Here is a 19,874-nt window from a genome sequence, read left to right on the forward strand (position 1 = left end):
TTTTTTTTTTTTTTTTTTTTTTTTTTTAACGTTTACATCATCGACTAAATAGAGACATACACGTTGCTGAGCACCACCAATTATCAGTGAGTTGCCAGCAGCTTGTTAGAAGAGTATCTGGCCTCATCTGGCCTCAGGGGCTCCTGGGTGTAGCCTATGACATTGCTTGCCTGTTTAGGTCCCCGGTAGCCCTCACGCTGCTCGCCCAGCAAGCTGCTCTGCCTGCCTCAGAAGCTATCTGAAGCTGCCTTGCTCTCCGTTACTTCAAAACCATGTCTGCCTCACCCCTCAGGGTCTGGCTACATCCATTCTTTCAGTGCTGTACCCTAAGCAGTAGCCTGGCTGTGTGCCCCGAGGACTTTGCATTTTCTGTCCCCCTCAACCTGCAACACTCTGCCCCACCCTCCACTTGACTGGGCTAACATCTAGTCCTCCCTCAGGGGCAGCTTTAGCACCAAGTTTTAGGGGAAAACTCCCCAGCCAGTCATCAGGTTTGTCTCCCTACTGTGTGTTCCCTCCTTTATAAAGTCTGCTGCTATTAAAAATTATATATCATTGGTAGAATTTCTAATTATCCGACCCCCTACTAGGCGCTAAGCCAGTGGTTTTCAACCCGTGGGTCCTGATCCCTTGGTGTTCCAAAGGGCCCTTTCACAGGGGCTGCATATCAGATATTTACATAGCGATACATAACAGTAGCAAAATTACAGTTCTGAAGTAGCAAAGAAAACAATTTTATGGTTGGGGGTCACCGCGATGTGAGGGACGTGGTGACCCCCCAACCATAAAAAAAGCTCATGGCATCAGGAAGGTCGAGAAGTGCAACTCAAAGCTTTCTGGAGGCGGAGAATTTGTGAGTCTTGCTTGATGAGCTAACCTTAGACACGTGACACATAAATATGCTAAATACTCACTGAATAAATGGGAGAATGTGGGGTCTCCCAAAAGGCACAAGAAAAAGCCTCGAAATAACAGAATATGAATTGCCTCTGCGTTATTTAAGATATTCTTTCTTTCTTTTTTCTTTTTTTTTTTTTTTGGCTTTTCAAGACAGGGTTTCTCTGTGTAGTCCTGGCTGTCCTGGAACTCACTCTGTAGACCAGGCTGGCCTCGAACTCAGAAATCTCTTGCCTCTGCCTCCTGAGTGCTGGGATTAAAGGCGTGCGCCACCACGCCTGGCTTCTTTCTTTTTTGCCTCCCCACTCCCCATCCCCTAGACAGGATTTTTCTGTGTAGAGCTGACTATCCTGGAACTTGCTGTGTAGACCAGGCTGGCCTAGAACTCAGAGATCACCTGCCTCTGCCTTCTGAATTCTGGGATTAAAGGCATGTGCCACCACTGCCCAGCTCAATATATCTTTATTTTATTTTTAGACAGAGTCTCATATAGCCCAGGCTGGCCTCCAACTTGCTAAGTGGCCAAGAAACACCTCAAACTTCTGGCCCTTCTGCCTCTACCTCCCAAATGCTGGGCTTACACGCACGAGACACCATGGGCACACAAGATCCTTTCTTCTGTTTTAAAACATCTCATTTCCTAGGCAGGCTACTTTCAAGCAATTGTCCAGAAGTAGCAATAAGGAAACCTAACAACCACAGCAAGCACTGATAGCTATAAAAAGCAAACTTGCATTGCCTTAGAAGTTTGTGTACAAGCAAACAGAGTGACCCAGCTGTACATTCCTGGGCTGAGGGTTTGGAGTCAGGACACAGAAAGGGATCAGGGCCATTTGCTGTGGATTCCTGTGGACCCTTTCATCTGGGGCCACTGCATCAGTAGATGTCATTTTCCCAAGACTCAAGATAAAGCTCTGCCCAAGCTTGCTTGACTTTCGGAAATGCTGATTTCAGTGAGCTAACACTTCACTACTACTGAGAGATTGCAACACAATTAACTTGGAAACCAAGAGTATACACACACATCTGTTTCCAGCTAAACTGAAGTTACATGAACATGAGTAAAGTCTCGATTACACACAGGAGCCCTGAGACAGTCGCCCAGCACACAAATATTGTCTTACTAAAGTAGTAGAAAATGCCGTTTTCTTCTTGACCCTATGTTACAAGCCGAAATTATGCATCGTCTTACTATCATCGTCATTATTATTTTTGAGACAGAGTCTCAGGTTGCCCTGGAACTTGTTATTTTGACCAGGACGATCCTTCTAGCCTCCACCTCCTGAGCTCTAGGGTCACAGATGTGCATGCTGTGGCGCCTGATCCATGCTCTGCTATGGATTGAACTTGGAGCCTCACACATACATGGTGGGCAAGTACCATGCCAGCTGAGATCCGTTTCCAGGTCAATTCTGATGCTCTGGTAGAAGAATCCAAAGGACCAAAATCTGTGTCACTGGGTCCTCGGACTGAGATGTTGCAGGAGCTTTAGTCTGCAGCCAGCAGGCTTCAGGCTATCTTTACCTCAGCTCCTCTAGGTTTAACCATATTGACTTTACCTTAAGCACGTGTGTATGTGTGCATATGTGTGTGTGTGTGTGTGTGTGTGTGTGTGTGTGATATTTTGAGGATTTTTTTCCTTTTTAGTTACTGTTGAAATAAATTTGGAAAATATTTTCCATTGTAGCACTGGACTGAGCATTGTCACCTGTGTGACTGGTCCCTTTGTAAACAGTTGGGAAACACGATCCCTCCCTCTGTCCTCTTAGATTGACTCAGCCTTATAAAAGGTACAGGCTCACTGAGGCGGACTCTTCTCAGTGTCCAGGCTAATTTTTTGGATGTCCTAATTTCTTTTGAGACAGGGTCTCAGGCTTCAACTCATGTACAGCTAAGAATAATTTTGAATTCTTGATCCTCCTGACTCCACCTCTGGAGTGTGGAACCCCTCCTGGTTCCATCTGCTTTTCTGACTGAGAGCTGTGCTCTTTTTAGACCCTTGGACTCAGAGTTTGTCGGCATCTTTCACAAACCTACTGTTTCTTTCATTTCACCAGCTCTGGCCCGTGAAGTCTTTCCCACCCCCCTCCTACCCCACCCCCATGCACAGCTCCAAACTTGTGGAATAGTGTGTGTGTGTGTGTGTGTGTGTGCCTGTGTGTATCTGTGAGCACATGTGTGTGTATGTTCATGTGTGTGTGCCTGTGTGTGCACATGCATATACATGTGTGTGCCGGTGTGTCCATGTGTGTGTGTGTGTATGTGTGTGTGTCCGTGTGTCCGTGTGTCCGTGTGTGTGTGTGTGTGTGTAGGTATACACATACGTTTGCACCAGCCAGAGGTTGACATCAGTTGTTATTGTTACTGTCTATCTCTTTTTCTGCCCCCAATTCATTCTTTGAGAATTTCATACATGTATACAATGTGTTTTGATCATACTAAGCCCTCCACTCCCCCTATCAAACTCCTTCCCGACCTCCCTCTCTGCCACAACCCTCCCAGTTTCATATCCTCTATTCACGGCTCACTGAGCCCAGTCAGTGCCGACTTTACGTGCTCAGGGCCGTTTTCTGGAGCACAACCTTCCTAATATCCGTCAGGATCTTTCACTGTCCTGGAGCTAGCAAGCCCCGAGGATCCGCTTGCTACCTCCCCAGCATGGCAAGGACGCCCACCCTTGTCACATGAAGTTGTTTCTTAAATCATTCGCTCGGTCCAGTCAGTCACCACGTTCAGCTTCATCTAAATACCTGGCATCCCTTCTTCTCCTTCTCACAGCAGGCGTCCCACCCCGCTGGAGTAGCTGATGCCCAGGGCGCCTTCCATAGCGTCCCCAGAAGCCTGGGCACTCCATCCTTTCCCGATCTAACCCATCCTTCTGGAATCACCCTCCTGAAATGTTCCCCTTCACCTTGCTCACATGACGTTAGACTGCTTCTGGTTTGTTCTGGCCTTTGCTTTCCAGGTTCTTCAAAATCATGTGGCTCTACTCTCCCTTCTGGTTAGAGCAGTATCCTCCCCATCACAACAAAAATATTACAATGCTCTCTGCCTTCTGCCCTATGTCCTATGCCTATTCTCCAGTAGACGAGGTCTTGAAACTCCCTGGTCCAGTGGGTCTCATGGAGCCTAGTCTAGCTTCAACCTTGCTATCATAGTTAAGGATGATGGATGACTTTGAACTTCTGACCCTCCTGCCTCCACCTCTCAAGTCCTGATTATAGGCATGTGTCACCACGTCTGGTTTTATGTACAGCTGGGGACCAAACTCAGGCGTCCTCAGCCTTCCTCCTTGGACACCCCTTATTACACAATGCTGCAGCGTTCTGATTACATGTCTGCTTTCTCTACTAGATTATGAGTTGCCCTCTCAGAATGATTTAGATGTGGTTTTAAAACAAGGTCGCTAACCTCCAATAGCTCGCTACTTTGAACTCTGGCTTTGAACAATATTAGTGACTCTGTGTGTGTTTGTTGAATAACAAATGAGTTCATTTCTAACTAGCTCCAGTTTAGTCTTCAAAGCTCAACTAGAATGCCTCATAGCTCTGCAGCCTTCCTCTACCTTCGCTACCTCTCAGCCTGAGAGCATATGGTCTATTGCTATAGAAATTAAGAAGCCAAACATAGGGCGCACGCCTTTAATCCCAGCGCTCGAGAGGCAGAGGCAGGCAGATCTCTGTGAGTATTGGTATGCATTTATATTATTTGTATAGTTGCATTGACGATGGTACTGAGCAAAATAAACACTAAACAAAGACTGCTTTCTAAGTAGACTTGCATAAACCCCGTGCTTAGAAAAACAGCGACAGCTGATAGCCGACCAGGAAAATTATAGTTTTCTTTATACAAGTGTAGTCAGGAAGTGCAGGACCAGTTCATTCCGAAATGAATATAATGGATTCCTATGAACTTCCTGGCCTCAGGCCAACTGTTGATATAGACCTGAGCTCTGTCAGCAGAGTTCTTCCTAGGTAAAATTAGTGCTGCTGCACAGAGGCCTCATACAGGACTTCCATTGTGTGTGTATGCGTGTATGTGCACGTGAATGTGTGCATGTGTGCGTACAGGCTTTGTGTGTGACTATGTCTGTGTATACATGCAGCTTGTATATGTGTGAGTTCATACTCCTGCATAGGGTCAGGGGGAATCTGAAGTCACATCAGAGGTCTTCCTCGATCACTCTCTACAGTATTGACGGAGGCGAGGTCTCTTCTGACCCGGCAGCTCACCCATCCTGTCCAGCCTAGCTAATCAGTTTACCTGGGAATCTTGCATCGTATGGGTTGTGGAGATCTGAACTCTGGTCCTCATGTTTGTGCATGAATCCACCGAGCCATTCCTCTGGCTTGAAAATGTATAGATTTGTACATTTTTGCCCAGCTAATTGACCAGTTTTGGGTGACTATTGGATTACTTCTATTTGGGGAAGAGGTACTTTATAATTGTGGTTGTTTTTGTTTGTTTGTTTGTTTTTGGATGGTGTACTGAACTGATTCTTGTAGCTGAGACTGTCACCACTGAGAAATGTCAAGAATGAGTGATTTGGTCTTTTACTTAAAAAACAAAAACAAAACAAAACAAAACAAAAAAACCCAGCCTATCCAGAAACCCGTGAGTTGGATGGACCTCTCTAGGGTGTGTGTGCTGAAGCTAAAGCTAGACAGCTTCCTTAGACTGACCTGCAGCCATGGAGGGGCATGTGTCACGCTGCTGGAATGACAGCTCACAAGCGTTCCTGACCATAGTTCCAGGAGGTGTCATCGGTTATATTTACAGGAGAAGGTCGGACACCACTGTTGCTACTCTTTCCTGTGTCATTGGCCAACTGCATAACTCACAATTTAGACATAAGATGAGTCTCTTGCTTTCCTGCTTTCGTTTGCTTGTTTTTAGCACTCAGATGGGGTCCCCTGTCCCACTTTCCCAAATGACGAGAACAATATCAGTTGTACACAAGCAGGGAAGACAAGCAACACCAGCAGCCAGCTTTTCTCTGCAGCTTCTCCTCGTGGGTCTCAATGTTCCTCGCATCCTGAGGGACTTCTCAGGTGATTAACTACAGGAATGCCCCTGAGTGTATAGTTTCCCCGATCCTTACTGACTCATTGATTCACTAGTGTGGGCCAAAAGTGGAACGTGGCACTCAAGACTCAGAACCATCAAAACCCTGCTGTGAAGGTCAGCTGGGTAATCCGACCTGTCTATATCACTGTGAAAATAATATCGGGTATGCTTTATCGTAAAAGGAAACTTTTTTGCAGGGTCGTGGTGGTGGTGGTGCGGGGGTGCTGTTTCAAAACAGGCTTTCTCTTTGCGTAGCCCTGGCTGTCCTGAAACCAGCTCTGTAGACCAGGCTGGCCTCAAGCTCTCAGGTCTCTGCCTGCCTCTGCCTCCTGACTGCTAGGATTAAAAACGTGCGCTACCACCACCTGGCCCTTGAAAGCAAGATTTGATATATGAATGTGTCTTTGGGCCAGAATACCTTCAATTAGTATACATATATAAAATACAATTATTCATATTACTGTGATTGTTTCATAGTAGGAATATTATGAAAGAAAAAGATGAAATACTGTTGACTTACAGAGAATAAAGTTCACATAGTAATGATATCATATTCTAGCAGTAATTAGGTGATTAAAGAAGCATAGTGACTCTTACAGGACTCTGAACTCCAGTAATTCTCCATAAATGCAATGTATTTTATGTGTGCTATTCATATGTTACCGTATGGTAAGAAGAGAGGTAGCCGATACTAGCAGGTTGTCTCCAGATTCGATGGGACCACAAATATAGAAGGAAATAATTCAAAGTTTAGAATAAAATTAAAACCTGAAGTTAGGAACAGCACATGTAAGTCAGGATGCCTGAAGCTCGTGTGCCTTAGAAGGGTGTCTCTAGGGTTGGGGAGAGTGTGCAATGGGTAAAGCATTTGACTCAGAAGCATGAGGAGCTGGATTAGGAGCTCCCCAGAACATAGATAAAACCAAGGACACACACACACACACACACACACACACACACACACACACACGCGCAGACATACCCTCATGCCCATGCACATATACACACATACATGATGAACATCTCCTCTGCTCATTATACATATCAGGGAAAGACTTTTATATATGTAGAATGAATTTTTAAAATTGACGTTATCCATAACGTTATTCTATCTTAAAATCTATCAGCCATTATCCTATCACTTGCCCCGCCCCCATTTGTTTTTAATTATTTGAGACAAGGTCTCAAGGGGTCCAATTCGGCTTCCACTAACATCCATACATATAAGCACACAGATAATTTTTTTTAAAAATCTATCTATCTATCTATCTATCTATCTATCTATATATATATATATATATATTTCTCTTAGAAGGAAAAAAATGGAGACAGGGTCTTACTTGGCCAGACTGCCTTACACTCTAAATGTAGCCAAAGATGACCTCTAACTACTGATCCCCTTGCTTCTCCCTCCAGAGTGCTAGAGTACAGGCTTGTGCTGACGCAATCTTGACATTTGTTGCAGTGCCAGAGTGAGGGGTGAACTCAGGCCCTCATGCATGTTGGGCAAGCAAGCGCTCTACCCGTAGAACCAAGACACACTAGAATAAATGGAATTACGGTGCTACATAAGTTCCTGCCTTTCCTCCCAGCTCCTTTTCTCAAAGGAAGTATGGAATTTTCTGGAGCAACGATCATGGCAGACAGAATTGCTAAACGCCGCTCACTGGCCATCTTTACCTTACTTGGGGCGGTGGAATTCCTACCACTATACAATCCAACTGGACTCGGCTGCCTTCCGGAACTTCTCGGCTCCGTAGCTTTTGTGTGAAGCGGGGAGGCTGCCCCAGAGGCTCTTCGTAGTACAGGGATGAAGGTGAGGAGCCAGGGGTGCTGTCTCCAGCCGCAGCCTCCCCAGCAGCCAACTCGGCTTCCCTCCTCTTGGCTTCCCGCTGTTCAATGGCGTGGTTCAGCTCGTTATCCCTGCTGTCCGCAGGGATGGGAATGGGCACCGATGCTCTCTCTCGCCTTTCCGTCAGATCTGAGAAAGTGGGGCTGTTTTCCTGCAGAACTTTGTTTTGGGATTCCTTGCTCTTGTGGTTTTTGCAGGCCCGAGGTCTGATCCTCTTGGAGCTGTGAGCCTTGAAAAGGGAGGAGAGTTCTTCGATGAAATCAGCGGCCTTGTTCAGGAAGACTTTCTTGGACTGGGTTTCAGAACTGTACTGCGGCCTCTTGGTCTCTGACGGGCTGTCTTTAGGACTGGTCGGACCTCGGGAGCTGTCCTGGCAGAAGGCGGGTTCGAAGCTTGGCTTGCACGCATGCTTCGTCTGGTCGGAAGACAGACGCTTCCTGGCTTGAGCTTCATCCACTCTCTCCAAGGGGTCGTGGTTGATGGCCAGCCTCGCCAGATTGACACTTTCATCTAACTCCTCTTGGCTCAGGAAGGCAGAAAGGTCCGGAAGGTCCTCCGGGCCTCCACCTTCTGCAGCCCCAGGACCGCTGAAATGGAAAGGGTTGGAGGAGGGCTCTGCTCGACTTCGCTCGTTGTCCCCGCGATGTCTGGTTTCAGCCAGATAGCTTTCTCTCAGAAGTTGAGAGATGGAAGTGGATGCCTCTATGCTGTCTTCTTGCATGCTGTAACAAAGTGAGGAGAATAGCCGGACAATTCAGATTATTGCCACGGAATAACAAGCCTGCATTTACTTCAGCACAGGGACTTAAATTATGTTTTTTTAAAAAGATTTATTTATTTATTATATGTAAGTACACTGCGACTGTCTTCAGACACACCAGAGGAGGGCATCAGTTTTCATTATGGATGGCTGTGAGCCATCATGTGGTTGCTGGGATTTGAACTAAGGACCTTCGGAAAAGCAGTCAGTGCTCTTAACCACTGAGGCATCTCTCCAGCCCTGGTTTGTGTTTTTTTTAAAAGCTCATATCACCTAATGTAGACATTTCCACAAAAGTGAAAGATGTAATGATGACTCCTAACTCAATAAAGCTTCCCTGAAATTAAAAATAAAATTTTGCTGAGGGCAGTAGCCATGACTTTAATCCCAGCGCTTGGGAGGCAGAGACCAGATGAATCTCTGTGAGTTCCGGGCCAGCCTGGTCTACAAAGTGAGTTCCAGGATAACCAGGGCTACACAGAGAAACCCTGTCTCAAAAATCCAAAACAAACAAATAACACCTGGGGATTACTATTTCAGTAAACAAACAAACAAACAAAACCAACTTTACATTAAATTCAATTGTGCAAATTATGAGATAACCATAGTGATTTGATACAGTATCAGGGCTGGGAATGGAATTCAGTGGCAGAGTATTTGCCTAAAATGTGAAAAAAAAGGTCTAAGCCTAATTTTTAAAATGCCATTTATGTATGTATGTATGTATTTAGAGAGAGAGAGAGAGAGAGAGAGAGAGAGAGAGTCTTTCAAGTGCCATGAAGATTCTTTCTTCCACCATGGGGGTCTAAGGATCATACCTGGGCTTAGCTGCAAGCCCCCTGGACCCTCTGAACCATCTCACTGGCCCTTCTAGGCCTGATTTTGGTAATGGTTGCAATGGTCTTTTTTTGTTATGAGAAACAGGTTTGTTCTACATTCTGTCTGTTTTCTTAACTCAATGGTAATAGAATTCTAGAAAAACAAAAAAAGAAATTGGCAACATATTCTTTGAGCTACTGAAGATGCAGCCTTGACATAGCTCATGAAAAAATGAATAGTATTTATGTTGTTTGGTAAGAGACACACTGTTTAAATTCAGTGTTTTTGGTGGACTCAGCCTGCTCTCAAAAGCTAGGGTCATCTACCCTTCATGTTGAGTCTAAACTGCTGGGCCTTGTTTTTTGTTTGTTTGTTTGTTTGTTTAAGATTTAAAATGTAAACACATAGTTATTTGTATGTCTGTGTGTGGTGTGGCATGAGTGTCAGTGCCCAGTGAGCCCAGAGGTGTGCTGAGAATAAAATTGGAGCAGTGTGTGCTCTTAATGACTGAGCCATCTCTTCTGCCCCCAAACCTAGGCTTTTTAAAAGAATCTCAAATTACCTTTGGTTAAAAGAAGCGATGAGCGGTTACAGAGTTCAGTGCTTAGCAAGAGGTATCGCCGTCTTAGTTTTTAAATAGTAAATATTCAAATATATCACTTTTTTGGAAATATTTCTACAACCTTAAGAAAACAGTGGCATGTGTTTGGTGCTGGTGATACTGTCCACATATTCCTTCGGCAGCTTGTTGAGGGATAGCTCACCTTTGACCCCCGGGCAGTTAATTCTCTTCCATCCCAAACAGACACTCAGAGATGGCCATAATCCATTGACTAACTCCACCCACTCTCAGGGGTGATAAAAGAATGAAGACCACACGTCATTCTTCGCTATTAGGTATTGGTCTTCTCAATAAAATGGGGGAGAAAATAATACCCTAAATCTCTGCTCTCCCTAAGATTCACAACAAAACCCATTTCAGCCGATCTATCTCTTCTGCCTGACATGGTAGTCTCTCACTTATATCACACTGAAGGCTTCCTAGGGACTTCCCTGGCTCCCAGACTTCCATGGTGCTATCCCAAACTAACCTCACGATTGGCAAAGTAGGCGGTCACCTTGAAAGGGCAGTTAGAGATGGCTAGATGGGTCACTCACAGGGAATGTTTTCTCTGTGTGCTTGCCAGAGCCTGAGACAGTTCTGACTGGAGTTAATTCAGTGAAGTCTACGGTGCCTTCAAAAGGGATGAATTTAAAATTCAAAGGTAGCCGGGCAGTGGTGGCGCACACCTTTAATCCCAGCACTTGGGAGGCAGAGGCAGGCAGATTTCTGAGTTTGAGGCCAGTCTGGTCTACAAAGTGAGTTCCAGGACAGCCAGGGCTGTACAGAGAAACCCTGTGTCAGAAAAAAAAAAATTCAAAGGCGTTGGATGACCCAGAAAGATGGTCATTAGGGTACGAAGGAGAGTATGGAAATTGGAACTACATTCAATAAGAATCAGCCAAACAAATTATGACATGCTCACTAACTAGGATGGTTTTAAGTTTTATAGAGTGGTAATATGTTAAATAGCACATGAAAGCAAAACTAATATCCCAGTTGAGAATTTTCATGTGTGCATGAACTCCGTGGGAGACAGACGTAATGAGGCTCAAAATGCTTTTTGGAAGCATAGTTACTATGCATGGATGAATTATTGTAATTACCCATTCGTTCACTTCTTTAGCTTGGCTCTCTGGATGCACCTGATAAACCAGGAAGCTTCTTTGTCTGAGGGATGCTGGTGTCTCACTCTGCTGCAATGTGACTTCGCCTTTATCTCTGTGTGCTGTGTTGGCTTACATTGAAGCCAGCATAGAAATGAGCACTGACCATAAAATTAGAGAGCTCTGAATTAAAAGTATGGCTTCATCTCTCAGCAGGTGAGGGACTGAGACGTTTATGCAATATCCTGAGCTTTGATTATCGTATCTTTAACTACACGGAATCCCTTTCTTGGGGCAGTTAAGACTAACAACCTCAACAAGGCAAAGCCCTTCTAACACAGCCTGTGGCTACGGGGATGCAACTGGCATTATCTTTTTTTTTTTTTTAAGAGAAAAAACAGTCAGAGAGTAGAAGGTCGTCAACAAATACTTGTTGGGTTTTTGTTCACCAGAACTTCCTATTCGATCTATTCCTTTTTTTTTTTTTTTTTTAGTAGAAGGTCGTCAACAAATACTTGTTGGGTTTTTGTTCACCAGAACTTCCTATTCGATCTATTCCTTTTTTTTTTTTTTTTTTAATTACAGGGTTAAGTAGAAAAGATCCAATAACAAAAGGAAACTCACAATCAAAATAAAAACTATGTGGTATTGCAAAACAAACAAACAAACAAATACATAAAAGGCTCCATACGTGTTGGGCAAGTGTTCTATCCTGGGCTACAACCCTGCCATCTCACCTAATAAATTTAATTGAGCATCTTCTATATGCCAGGTGCTATTCTAGGTATTGAATAGCCAATAAAAGACATCGCTTCTTTATGGAGTTGACTTGCTAGTGGGAAGGAATGATATCAATATTAAGAATAGAGTATGGCATGGTTGTCAAATGTAAAGCTCACAAGAGGTGTTAGCTGGGAAGGCCAAACTGATCAGACTTCAGCAACCTGCCCAGACGGGGAGAAATGTCAGTTCAGAAAGGATGAGTGTTCCGTGTATTGTGTCAAACCCTGTGTTTGAAAAGAATGGGAGTGAAAAGAATGGAAGATATGAGGTAAGAAATGTACACGGCTATAGACTGGGCATGCTGGCTTATGCCTTTAATCCCAGTGCTTGGAAGACCAACACAGGTACAGCGTCATGGGTTCAAGGCCAGCATGGACTACATAGTGAGTTCTGACAGGACCTGAACTATAGAGTAAGACCCTGCCTCAAAATAATAATAATAATAATAATAATAATAACAACAACAACAACAACAATAACAACAACAACAAAAACAACCAAAAAAAGAAAAGGAGAAAAAGAAGAAGGCCAGATCATATTAGACCTGCAGATCTTGGGAAGGACTTCAAATTTTCCTACATTCTGAATGGAGAGGATTCTCGTAGGAGGTGGTTGTGACATGTTGGTGTGGGCCTGTGAGTGGCGGCAGCAGGAGGTGGTGAGGAATGGCTGGATCTGAGATCGCCTGTCAAGTCAGATTTGATCGTAGGATAAGAATGAGAGATGAGGGGCTGGTGAGATGGCTCAGTGGGTAAGAGCACCCGATTGCTCTTCCGAAGGTCCGGAGTTCAAATCCCAGCAACCACATGGTGGCTCACAACCATCCGTAACAAGATCTGACACCCTCTTCTGGAGTGTCTGAAGACAGCTACAGTATACTTACATATATATAATAAATAAATAAATTTAAAAAAAAAAAGAATGAGAGATGAGAGAAAGACCAGAGTATTTATGGCCTGTGCAGCCGGGTGGCCGGCGGAATCGAACTTGGGGAATGGAAACTGAGCTCTCGTTCATCTGGGGCGTTCTGTGCCACTTGACTCTATTCTCGGTTTTTGTCCCCTGTAAATTGAAATGCAGGTTTTAGGCCACTTTCAGAACAAGATGAGTGGTTGCTCTGGAGGAGACTTTTTGGTGTTTGTGAACTGGACCAAGCTGGAAACAAGGCGATCCCATCAGTCATCCTGAGATACTTGTCCTAAGACAATCCTAAGACAGAGCAGCCATACCAGAAACTGACTGACCTGGCTAAATGTCTTCATGGTTTCTCTTTCCTGTGACTTTTCCTGAGGAGATTCTGTGCTGAGGACTCTTTTGCTTCATTTAAAACAAAATTTGTTAAAACCTTCTCTCTGTCTCTGTCTCTGTCTCTCTCTGTCTCTCTGTCTCTGTCTCTCTCTGTCTCTCTCTATCTCTGTCTCTCTCTCTCTCTNTCTCTCTCTCTCTCCCCCCCCCCTCTCTCCACAAGGCCTCATGTGTAGCTCTAGCTGTACTGGAATTCACTACAAAGACCAGCTGGACTCAGATTCATAGAGACCCACCTGCCTCTGTCTCCCTCGTGCTGGGATTAAAAGCAGGTGCTGCTCTGTTGGTCTTTTTTGCTCCTTTTCCGGTACTTGGAGTTGAACCCAGGGCCTCGGGGATGCTGGGCAGGTGCCATTATTAAGCTGCATCCCCAACCCATTGGGACGATTTCTTGACTCATTATAATTCAGTATAATCCTTCGTCAGGCTCTAAGAAAGTTCATGTACTATAAATTCATCTTTTGCTTATAAGGTGACTATTTAAATTGGGATTCTGGGGATTCATTTCAGTGGTAGAGCACTTGTGTCCGGTGCAGGAGGTTCTGCCTTGGGTCTCCAGCAAACAAACAAACAAACTGTGGTAGTGTCCAGAAAATTGGCAAAGCCCAGCATTAACAATCTCAAATTTAAACATAAATGCTGGAAAATTCTGGCTATGAAATATCAATAATTGTCAGTATTATTGTTGATACTAACGATGAATGCATTAATGATCAGTAATAAACAATCATTATTGTTTCTGGTGCTAGGGAACGTAGGGAACGTAGAGTCTTGCACATGCTAAACATGTCAAGCATAATTGCATATTTAATTGGAAAAACACCAACCACAATGGTTGGAGGTGAGAAGAGGTAGCTCAAGGGTCCAGAATCTCAATTAGACAAAAGCACTATGTTCTGGAGCTGCTCTGTACAGCATGGTAACTATAGATAATGGAACAATGTATGCCAACACATAAGTATGTGAGGTATATATATATTAATTACTTTGACTAATCACTGTACAATGCATATATATATATATATATATATATATATATATATATATAAAACTGTTATTTCTATCAGCAAGCACAACTTTTGTCGATTAGCCTTAGTACAGCTGTAAAACAGGAAATGTCATATATATTTATATTTATATTTATATTTATATACAGCTCTTTAAACACTACTGCACATTCAGCGCAGTGTGGGAAGTCTATTCATAAAACAAAACACACCCATAAAGTCCAAACCTAGTTTCCAGGTTGACACAAAACGCAGTCTCATACTTAATAGTCCTTTATGAATAACGCTGGCATAGGAAAATTAGTCATCTTTAAGCAACTCACCATCAAATGCAGACACACAAAACAAGCCCGCTCACCCCCTGGTTTATCTGTGAGAGCGTCTTAAAAATAGAGTGCTGTGCACATGTGAGATAATTATTTCCTACTGATATGTAATTACCAGGCCTAGAATTTTCATTAGGGTGATAATAAGACCGTGTTCTCTTTGGGGCTTTGTGTATGTTTTGGTGACAGTTTCTCTTATAGCCCATACTGCTCTCAGACTCAGCTTGTGGTTGAGAATGACTATGAAGTTCTGATCCTCTGGCCTCTACCTCCTGAGTGCTGTCGTTTTAAAAAATTACATTCATTTATGGTGTGTGTGTGTGTGTGTGTGTGTGTGTGTGTGTGTGTGTGAGAGAGAGAGAGAGAGAGAGAGAGAGAGAGAGAGAGAGAATGTGTGCATACATAAGTGTCCATTAAATACTTGTGGAGGTCAGAGGACAACCTGTGAGAGTTGGTGCTATCCTTCTACCATGTAGGTCCCAGGAATCGTGCTCAGCTCATTAGACAACTTTATTCACCGAGCCATCTTACTGGCCCCATTCCCCCCCCCCCAGACAGAATTTTCCTATGTAGCTCAGACTAGCCTTTCAATCCTCCTGCCTTAGCTTTCTGAGCACTTGAGAAATACAAGCAGAATTTCCCAGAATCACCCAGGATGTGCGAGTTCTTTGGGGAAAAGCCTTGCTTGCCCAATAGGCAAATCTCAGTGCAGAGGGACCAGTTCTGGAGAACTGTGCATGGAATATCTTTTCAACTTTTGGCTGCAAGTGAGATGCGCTTCATGCACTGTTGCGGCGCCTGATCCTCAGGCTACATCGATCACCCTCACATCTGCGTTATTTGTAGTCTATTCGTAATGCGAATGGCACTGGGCGTTTCTATTCATCTAGATAGACCTGGAGAGGAGATACAGGGAAGTGCCAAAGGTCCAGAACTAATATAACCTACTCTCTTAAAGAGCTTCCAGCCTGACTGAAGGAAAGTGGCAGATAAAGATAAATCCAGACAACTGACTTGGTGAAAATACACCATGAGGCTGAGCCCAGAGGCACACATGTATAAGCCCGGCACTTAAAAGGCTGAGGAAGGGGTGGGGGTTGTGAATTTGAGACCAGCTTGGGATAGAAGGGCAAAGCTGAGGCCGTGCCCAGAAGCATGGGTGAGGGTCTCTTAACGGACCCCTCCCTGAAGGCCAGAGGATGGCACTGTGAAAGGACTTTGAAAACACAGGGCAGAGGCAAGTGGAAGGAAGGGAGATTGGCTGCACAATGTAGAGGGTGTGTTTGTACACAGAGGAGCCACGGACATGGGAGAGATGCTGTAAGAGATTAGTGTAAGTGGTCCTGATGCCAGGGGCCCAGTTACCACTGGATCTGAAATACAGCAAGCAGTTGTACTTCAAACAGAAATTCCCAGAGTCCATCAAAAGGCCGGTGGAAGGAATCTAGGCTCTGAAGGGCCTGGCAGGTAGGAGTCTCTCCGTGGTGTACCATGTAGCACGTACAAAGCCCAGAGTTTGCACTCCAGCATGAGACAAAGAGACAGAGACAGATAGAGGCAGACAGATAGACAGACAGACAGACAGACAGACAGACACACACACACACACACACACACACACACACACAGAGAGAGAGAGAGAGAGAGAGAGAGAGAGAGAGAGAGAGAGAATGAAGAGGTTGGTGGTAGTCCCAGTGCAGTGACAGGGATGGAAGCTGCCCAAAGCACTGAATAATTACATAGATCAGTGGCTCTCAACCTCCTTTAATACAGTTCCTCACGTTGTGGTGACCCCCCTACCGTAAAATCATTTTGTTGCTACTTCATAACTGCGATTCTGCTACTGTTATGAATTGTAATGCAAATATTTGATATGCAGGATATCTGGTATGTGACCTGTATGGGAGGGTCGCGACCCACAGGTTGAGAACCGCTGGCATAGGGCACCAAACTCATAAAACTTCCGTCAATCCTCCTAAACTCAAATTTTCTTTAAAAAAAAAAAAAAAAAAAAGTAAAAAGAAAAGGACCCACTCACACTCTTCAACCTCTGTTTATATCAGTTCTTTGTATGGTAGGTAATTAAGACCTTGGAAAAATGTTAAGTTCCCTAATTAAACTGGCACCGTGTGTGTACAAGGTTGGGGGTGAGTGTGGTCTGGAGGCTCTACTGAGGTTGGGGTGCAGGTGCCAGAGAGGGGCTATAAGCCAGGCAGCCTGTGCGGAGCGCGTCAAGGTGACTCACTCTGGGTGAGCTCTGGGAACTCTCTAGTGTCCACAGGTACAGTCACACTAACGTGTATTGTCACCAACAGTATCTGTCTATTCAAAATCTGCTTTGGGACTGGACAGCCGGCCCCGGGGTCAAGAGCACTTGTTGCTCTTACAGAGGATGCAGGTTCAACTTCCACGGCCTCCACTTCCGGGGGCTCCAATGCACTCTTCTGACCTCTGAGGGCCCCAGGCATGCGGCCTACAGACACACAGGCAGGTTGTTCCCTTGAAGCAAACGTGTGACACTTTCGAAAGTGTTATAGGCATTCTGTAGACAACCATAGGAACTGATGAAAACACGTGTGGAAGTAAGTCATTAGCTTTCATTCCCTAGCAGAAAAGCTGTTTAAAAAAAAAAACTTTCCTGGGCTATTTCTTTTCAAAACTTATTTTGTAAAAGCTATCTTGGTGAAGTCCAAAACCAGCTCGCATAATATTTATACCTATATATCTCTATTTAAATATGCCTCTAAATTTATCATGTTCATAAATGATAGTCCTAAGTGGATACCTTTTTAAATAGTTGTTGTTGTTGTTGTTGTATTGTGCATGTGTACCACCACATGGTGTGAAGGTCAGAGGAAAATCCGAGGGAATCTGTTCTCTCCTTACACACTATGGGCCTCGGGAATGGACCTCAGGTTGGACACTAAGCCGTACGTGCCTTTACCCATGACACCATCTTGCTGGCCTACTAAGTGTATATTGTTGCTTCTCATTAGAATAGAAACTTGTGTGGAGCCTATCTGTAAATTATACATATATGAAAGAGTTAGTGTTCACAGAATTGTGGCTATCATTAACCACATAGTGTCAGTGGGGATAGAGAACCTTCCAGAACTTGGATAGTTTTACAACGCTGTTCCATGGCCCATTTATTCTCTCAGCCTCTGGAAGTGTCATCTGCATGCATTTCCGATTTTGTGTGGTGGCTTTGATTTTAAATATTTTGCTTGTTGTCGAATAGAATATCAAAAGAGAGAGTATCTCTATTCTTGATTTCTTTTAAAAGTATGGCAGATTTTAAATGAATCTGCGAGAATTATTAAGAAGAAGTTGTGAAGTTAAGACAAAATTTTAATTCGTAGCCTATAAAATTCATTGTCTCATATTCCCTTAATGATTTGAGAGGAGAAAATCTAGATAGCTGTTTCATCTCTCTCAAACTGCGTTAACTATGAACGGAGTCAGAATTCATGGGTGAGTTTATGCCATTCCACCCCACCACTCACTGCTTATGACTGGAGACATGAATGATCTACCCTTCCTCTTTTCTTAATATAGTTTCAAAAATATTCAGGATGTACATCTTATTCCTGCTAAGGGCTAAGAGTGCAGTGTACCAGGCCAAACATTTGCCAGTGACTGTCAACTATCTCTAATGGAACTGGAGAGGGAGGAACGGGAGGAGGAGGGAGGGGGAGGGGAGGGGAAGAGGAAAGAGAAGGAAAAAGAGAGGAGGAAGGGGAGAGAGAGGAGTGGGAGAGGAGAGGAAGAGAGGAGAGAGGAGAGGGAGGGAAGGAGAGAGAGAGAGAGAGAGAGAGAGAGAGAGAGAGAGAGAGAGGTGTCTCTTGAGCAGGCTTTCTGCAGCTGTTGTGCACATTAATCCAGGGAGCAGATCTCCCAACACTAAATTTAGCAAGCAAGCAGATCCTTTTACAGGATAAAAAAAAAAAAAAAAGTTTTAAATGAGAGCCTCCAACCATGGAACCTCATTATTTTAGATTTGATTTCCTTTAAGAAGGAAACGGGCCTAGCACCCATGTTCTCCATATAAACGGCGTTAGTATAATCGACGAGTTTGTAGAAAATGTCAGTAACATTTGTCAGAGAGATCCCCTGTTCAAGTGTCTCCCCTTAGAACTCCCGTAGGACACAGACTCCGTTGAGTCTCATCCCCTATTCCAAACGCTTTGGAGTAGAAAGCCTTATTTCCCATTTCATTGTGTATCTCATGATACATAATTAGACAGTTATCCTAGGTTTCACTGTAAGGAACAGTAACCAGCTGCCTCAAATACCCTCTTTCTCTGTTGTCAGTACCCCACGATCAGAACACAATTTTCAGGCTTAAATCCGGATATTACCTTTCTTTATTTTTTTAGGTGACCCAGATGACGACGTCCAACCCAGGCAAGCTTCTGTGATGGTAGTTATCCAAGGAGAAGGTGTGGATGAAAACGCTGGAGAAAGGGAAAAGTCTTCAAGCCCTTGGAGAGAGAGAGTGGCTGTCCATAGAGAGCGAGGAGTTAACCGGAGTTTTGGTGAGGATGGCTGTTAGAAGCTGGGCAACCGTCACCACCGCGGCCAGAGCATTTGTCAGCTCTCAGGTCCCAAGTTATTTTGAGCTGTATAAACCATGTGCCTGCGAAACATTCCACCTGATTGGACAGGAGATCACTGAGCAAAGGGATTCCATTGCGGGACAGCACCTACGGGAGCTGGGGTCAGTGGTATTTTTCTACCTACGGAATTTCATTTACCGCCAGAGGGACAAGGTGTTTATTGATTGATATTCTGAATTAATAGTAAATGAAATACATCACACTCTGCCTGTCCAAAAAAAGAAAAAAGGCATTACTTCAAATGTGAATTGGAATTTGTTACTTTTTTGTTAATTTTTAAAAATATATATTTATGTGAGTTTGTGGGGGGGGGCGTGCACAGGTACCATAGTGTGTGCGTGTGGAGATCTAGGGACAGCTCTCAGGAGCTGGTTCTCCTCTTCCACCTCCACTGTATGGAACACAGGGATCAAATTCTGATGGTCAGTTTAGTACCTTTACCCTCAGAGCCATGCAACGGCTCTAATATCTTTAATTTTAATCAATGGAAAACGTAAACTCTCATTTAATGACTGAGATGCTGAGGAAGTCTGCCTATGTAAAGGAAATAAGAAGCTGAAGCTAACCACTTAAAGGAAAGAGTCTTGGGCTGGTGAGATGGCTCAGCGGGTAAGAGCACCCGACTGCTCCTCTGAAAGTTCTGAGTTCAAATCCCAGCAACCACATGGTGGCTCACAACCATCCGTAACAAGATCTGACTCCCTCTTCTGGAGTGTCTGAAGACAGCTACAG

General features: G+C 44.2%; 1 protein-coding gene across 2 annotated transcripts in view; it reads right to left on the reverse strand.

Moving 5' to 3' along the window:
• The window catches only part of Mypn (myopalladin), an 88,443-nt gene extending 69,316 nt beyond the window's left edge, over nt 1-19,127 (reverse strand). The window contains exons 1-2 of one of the 2 annotated variants that reach the window (XM_021205019.1): nt 18,885-19,127; nt 7,645-8,538 (exon numbers count right to left, since the gene is read on the reverse strand). In XM_021205019.1, the coding sequence (XP_021060678.1) occupies nt 7,645-8,537 (893 nt within the window). In that variant the 5' untranslated portion in view covers nt 8,538; nt 18,885-19,127. Of the gene's footprint in view, nt 1-7,644; nt 8,541-18,884 lie in introns of those variants that run through there. The other variant, XM_021205020.1, reaches the window with a different exon arrangement.
• Nucleotides 19,128-19,874: the final 747 nt, after the last annotated feature.

This window comes from Mus pahari, chromosome 9 (genome assembly GCF_900095145.1).
Source record: "Mus pahari chromosome 9, PAHARI_EIJ_v1.1, whole genome shotgun sequence".
Classification (NCBI taxonomy): domain Eukaryota; kingdom Metazoa; phylum Chordata; class Mammalia; order Rodentia; family Muridae; genus Mus; species Mus pahari.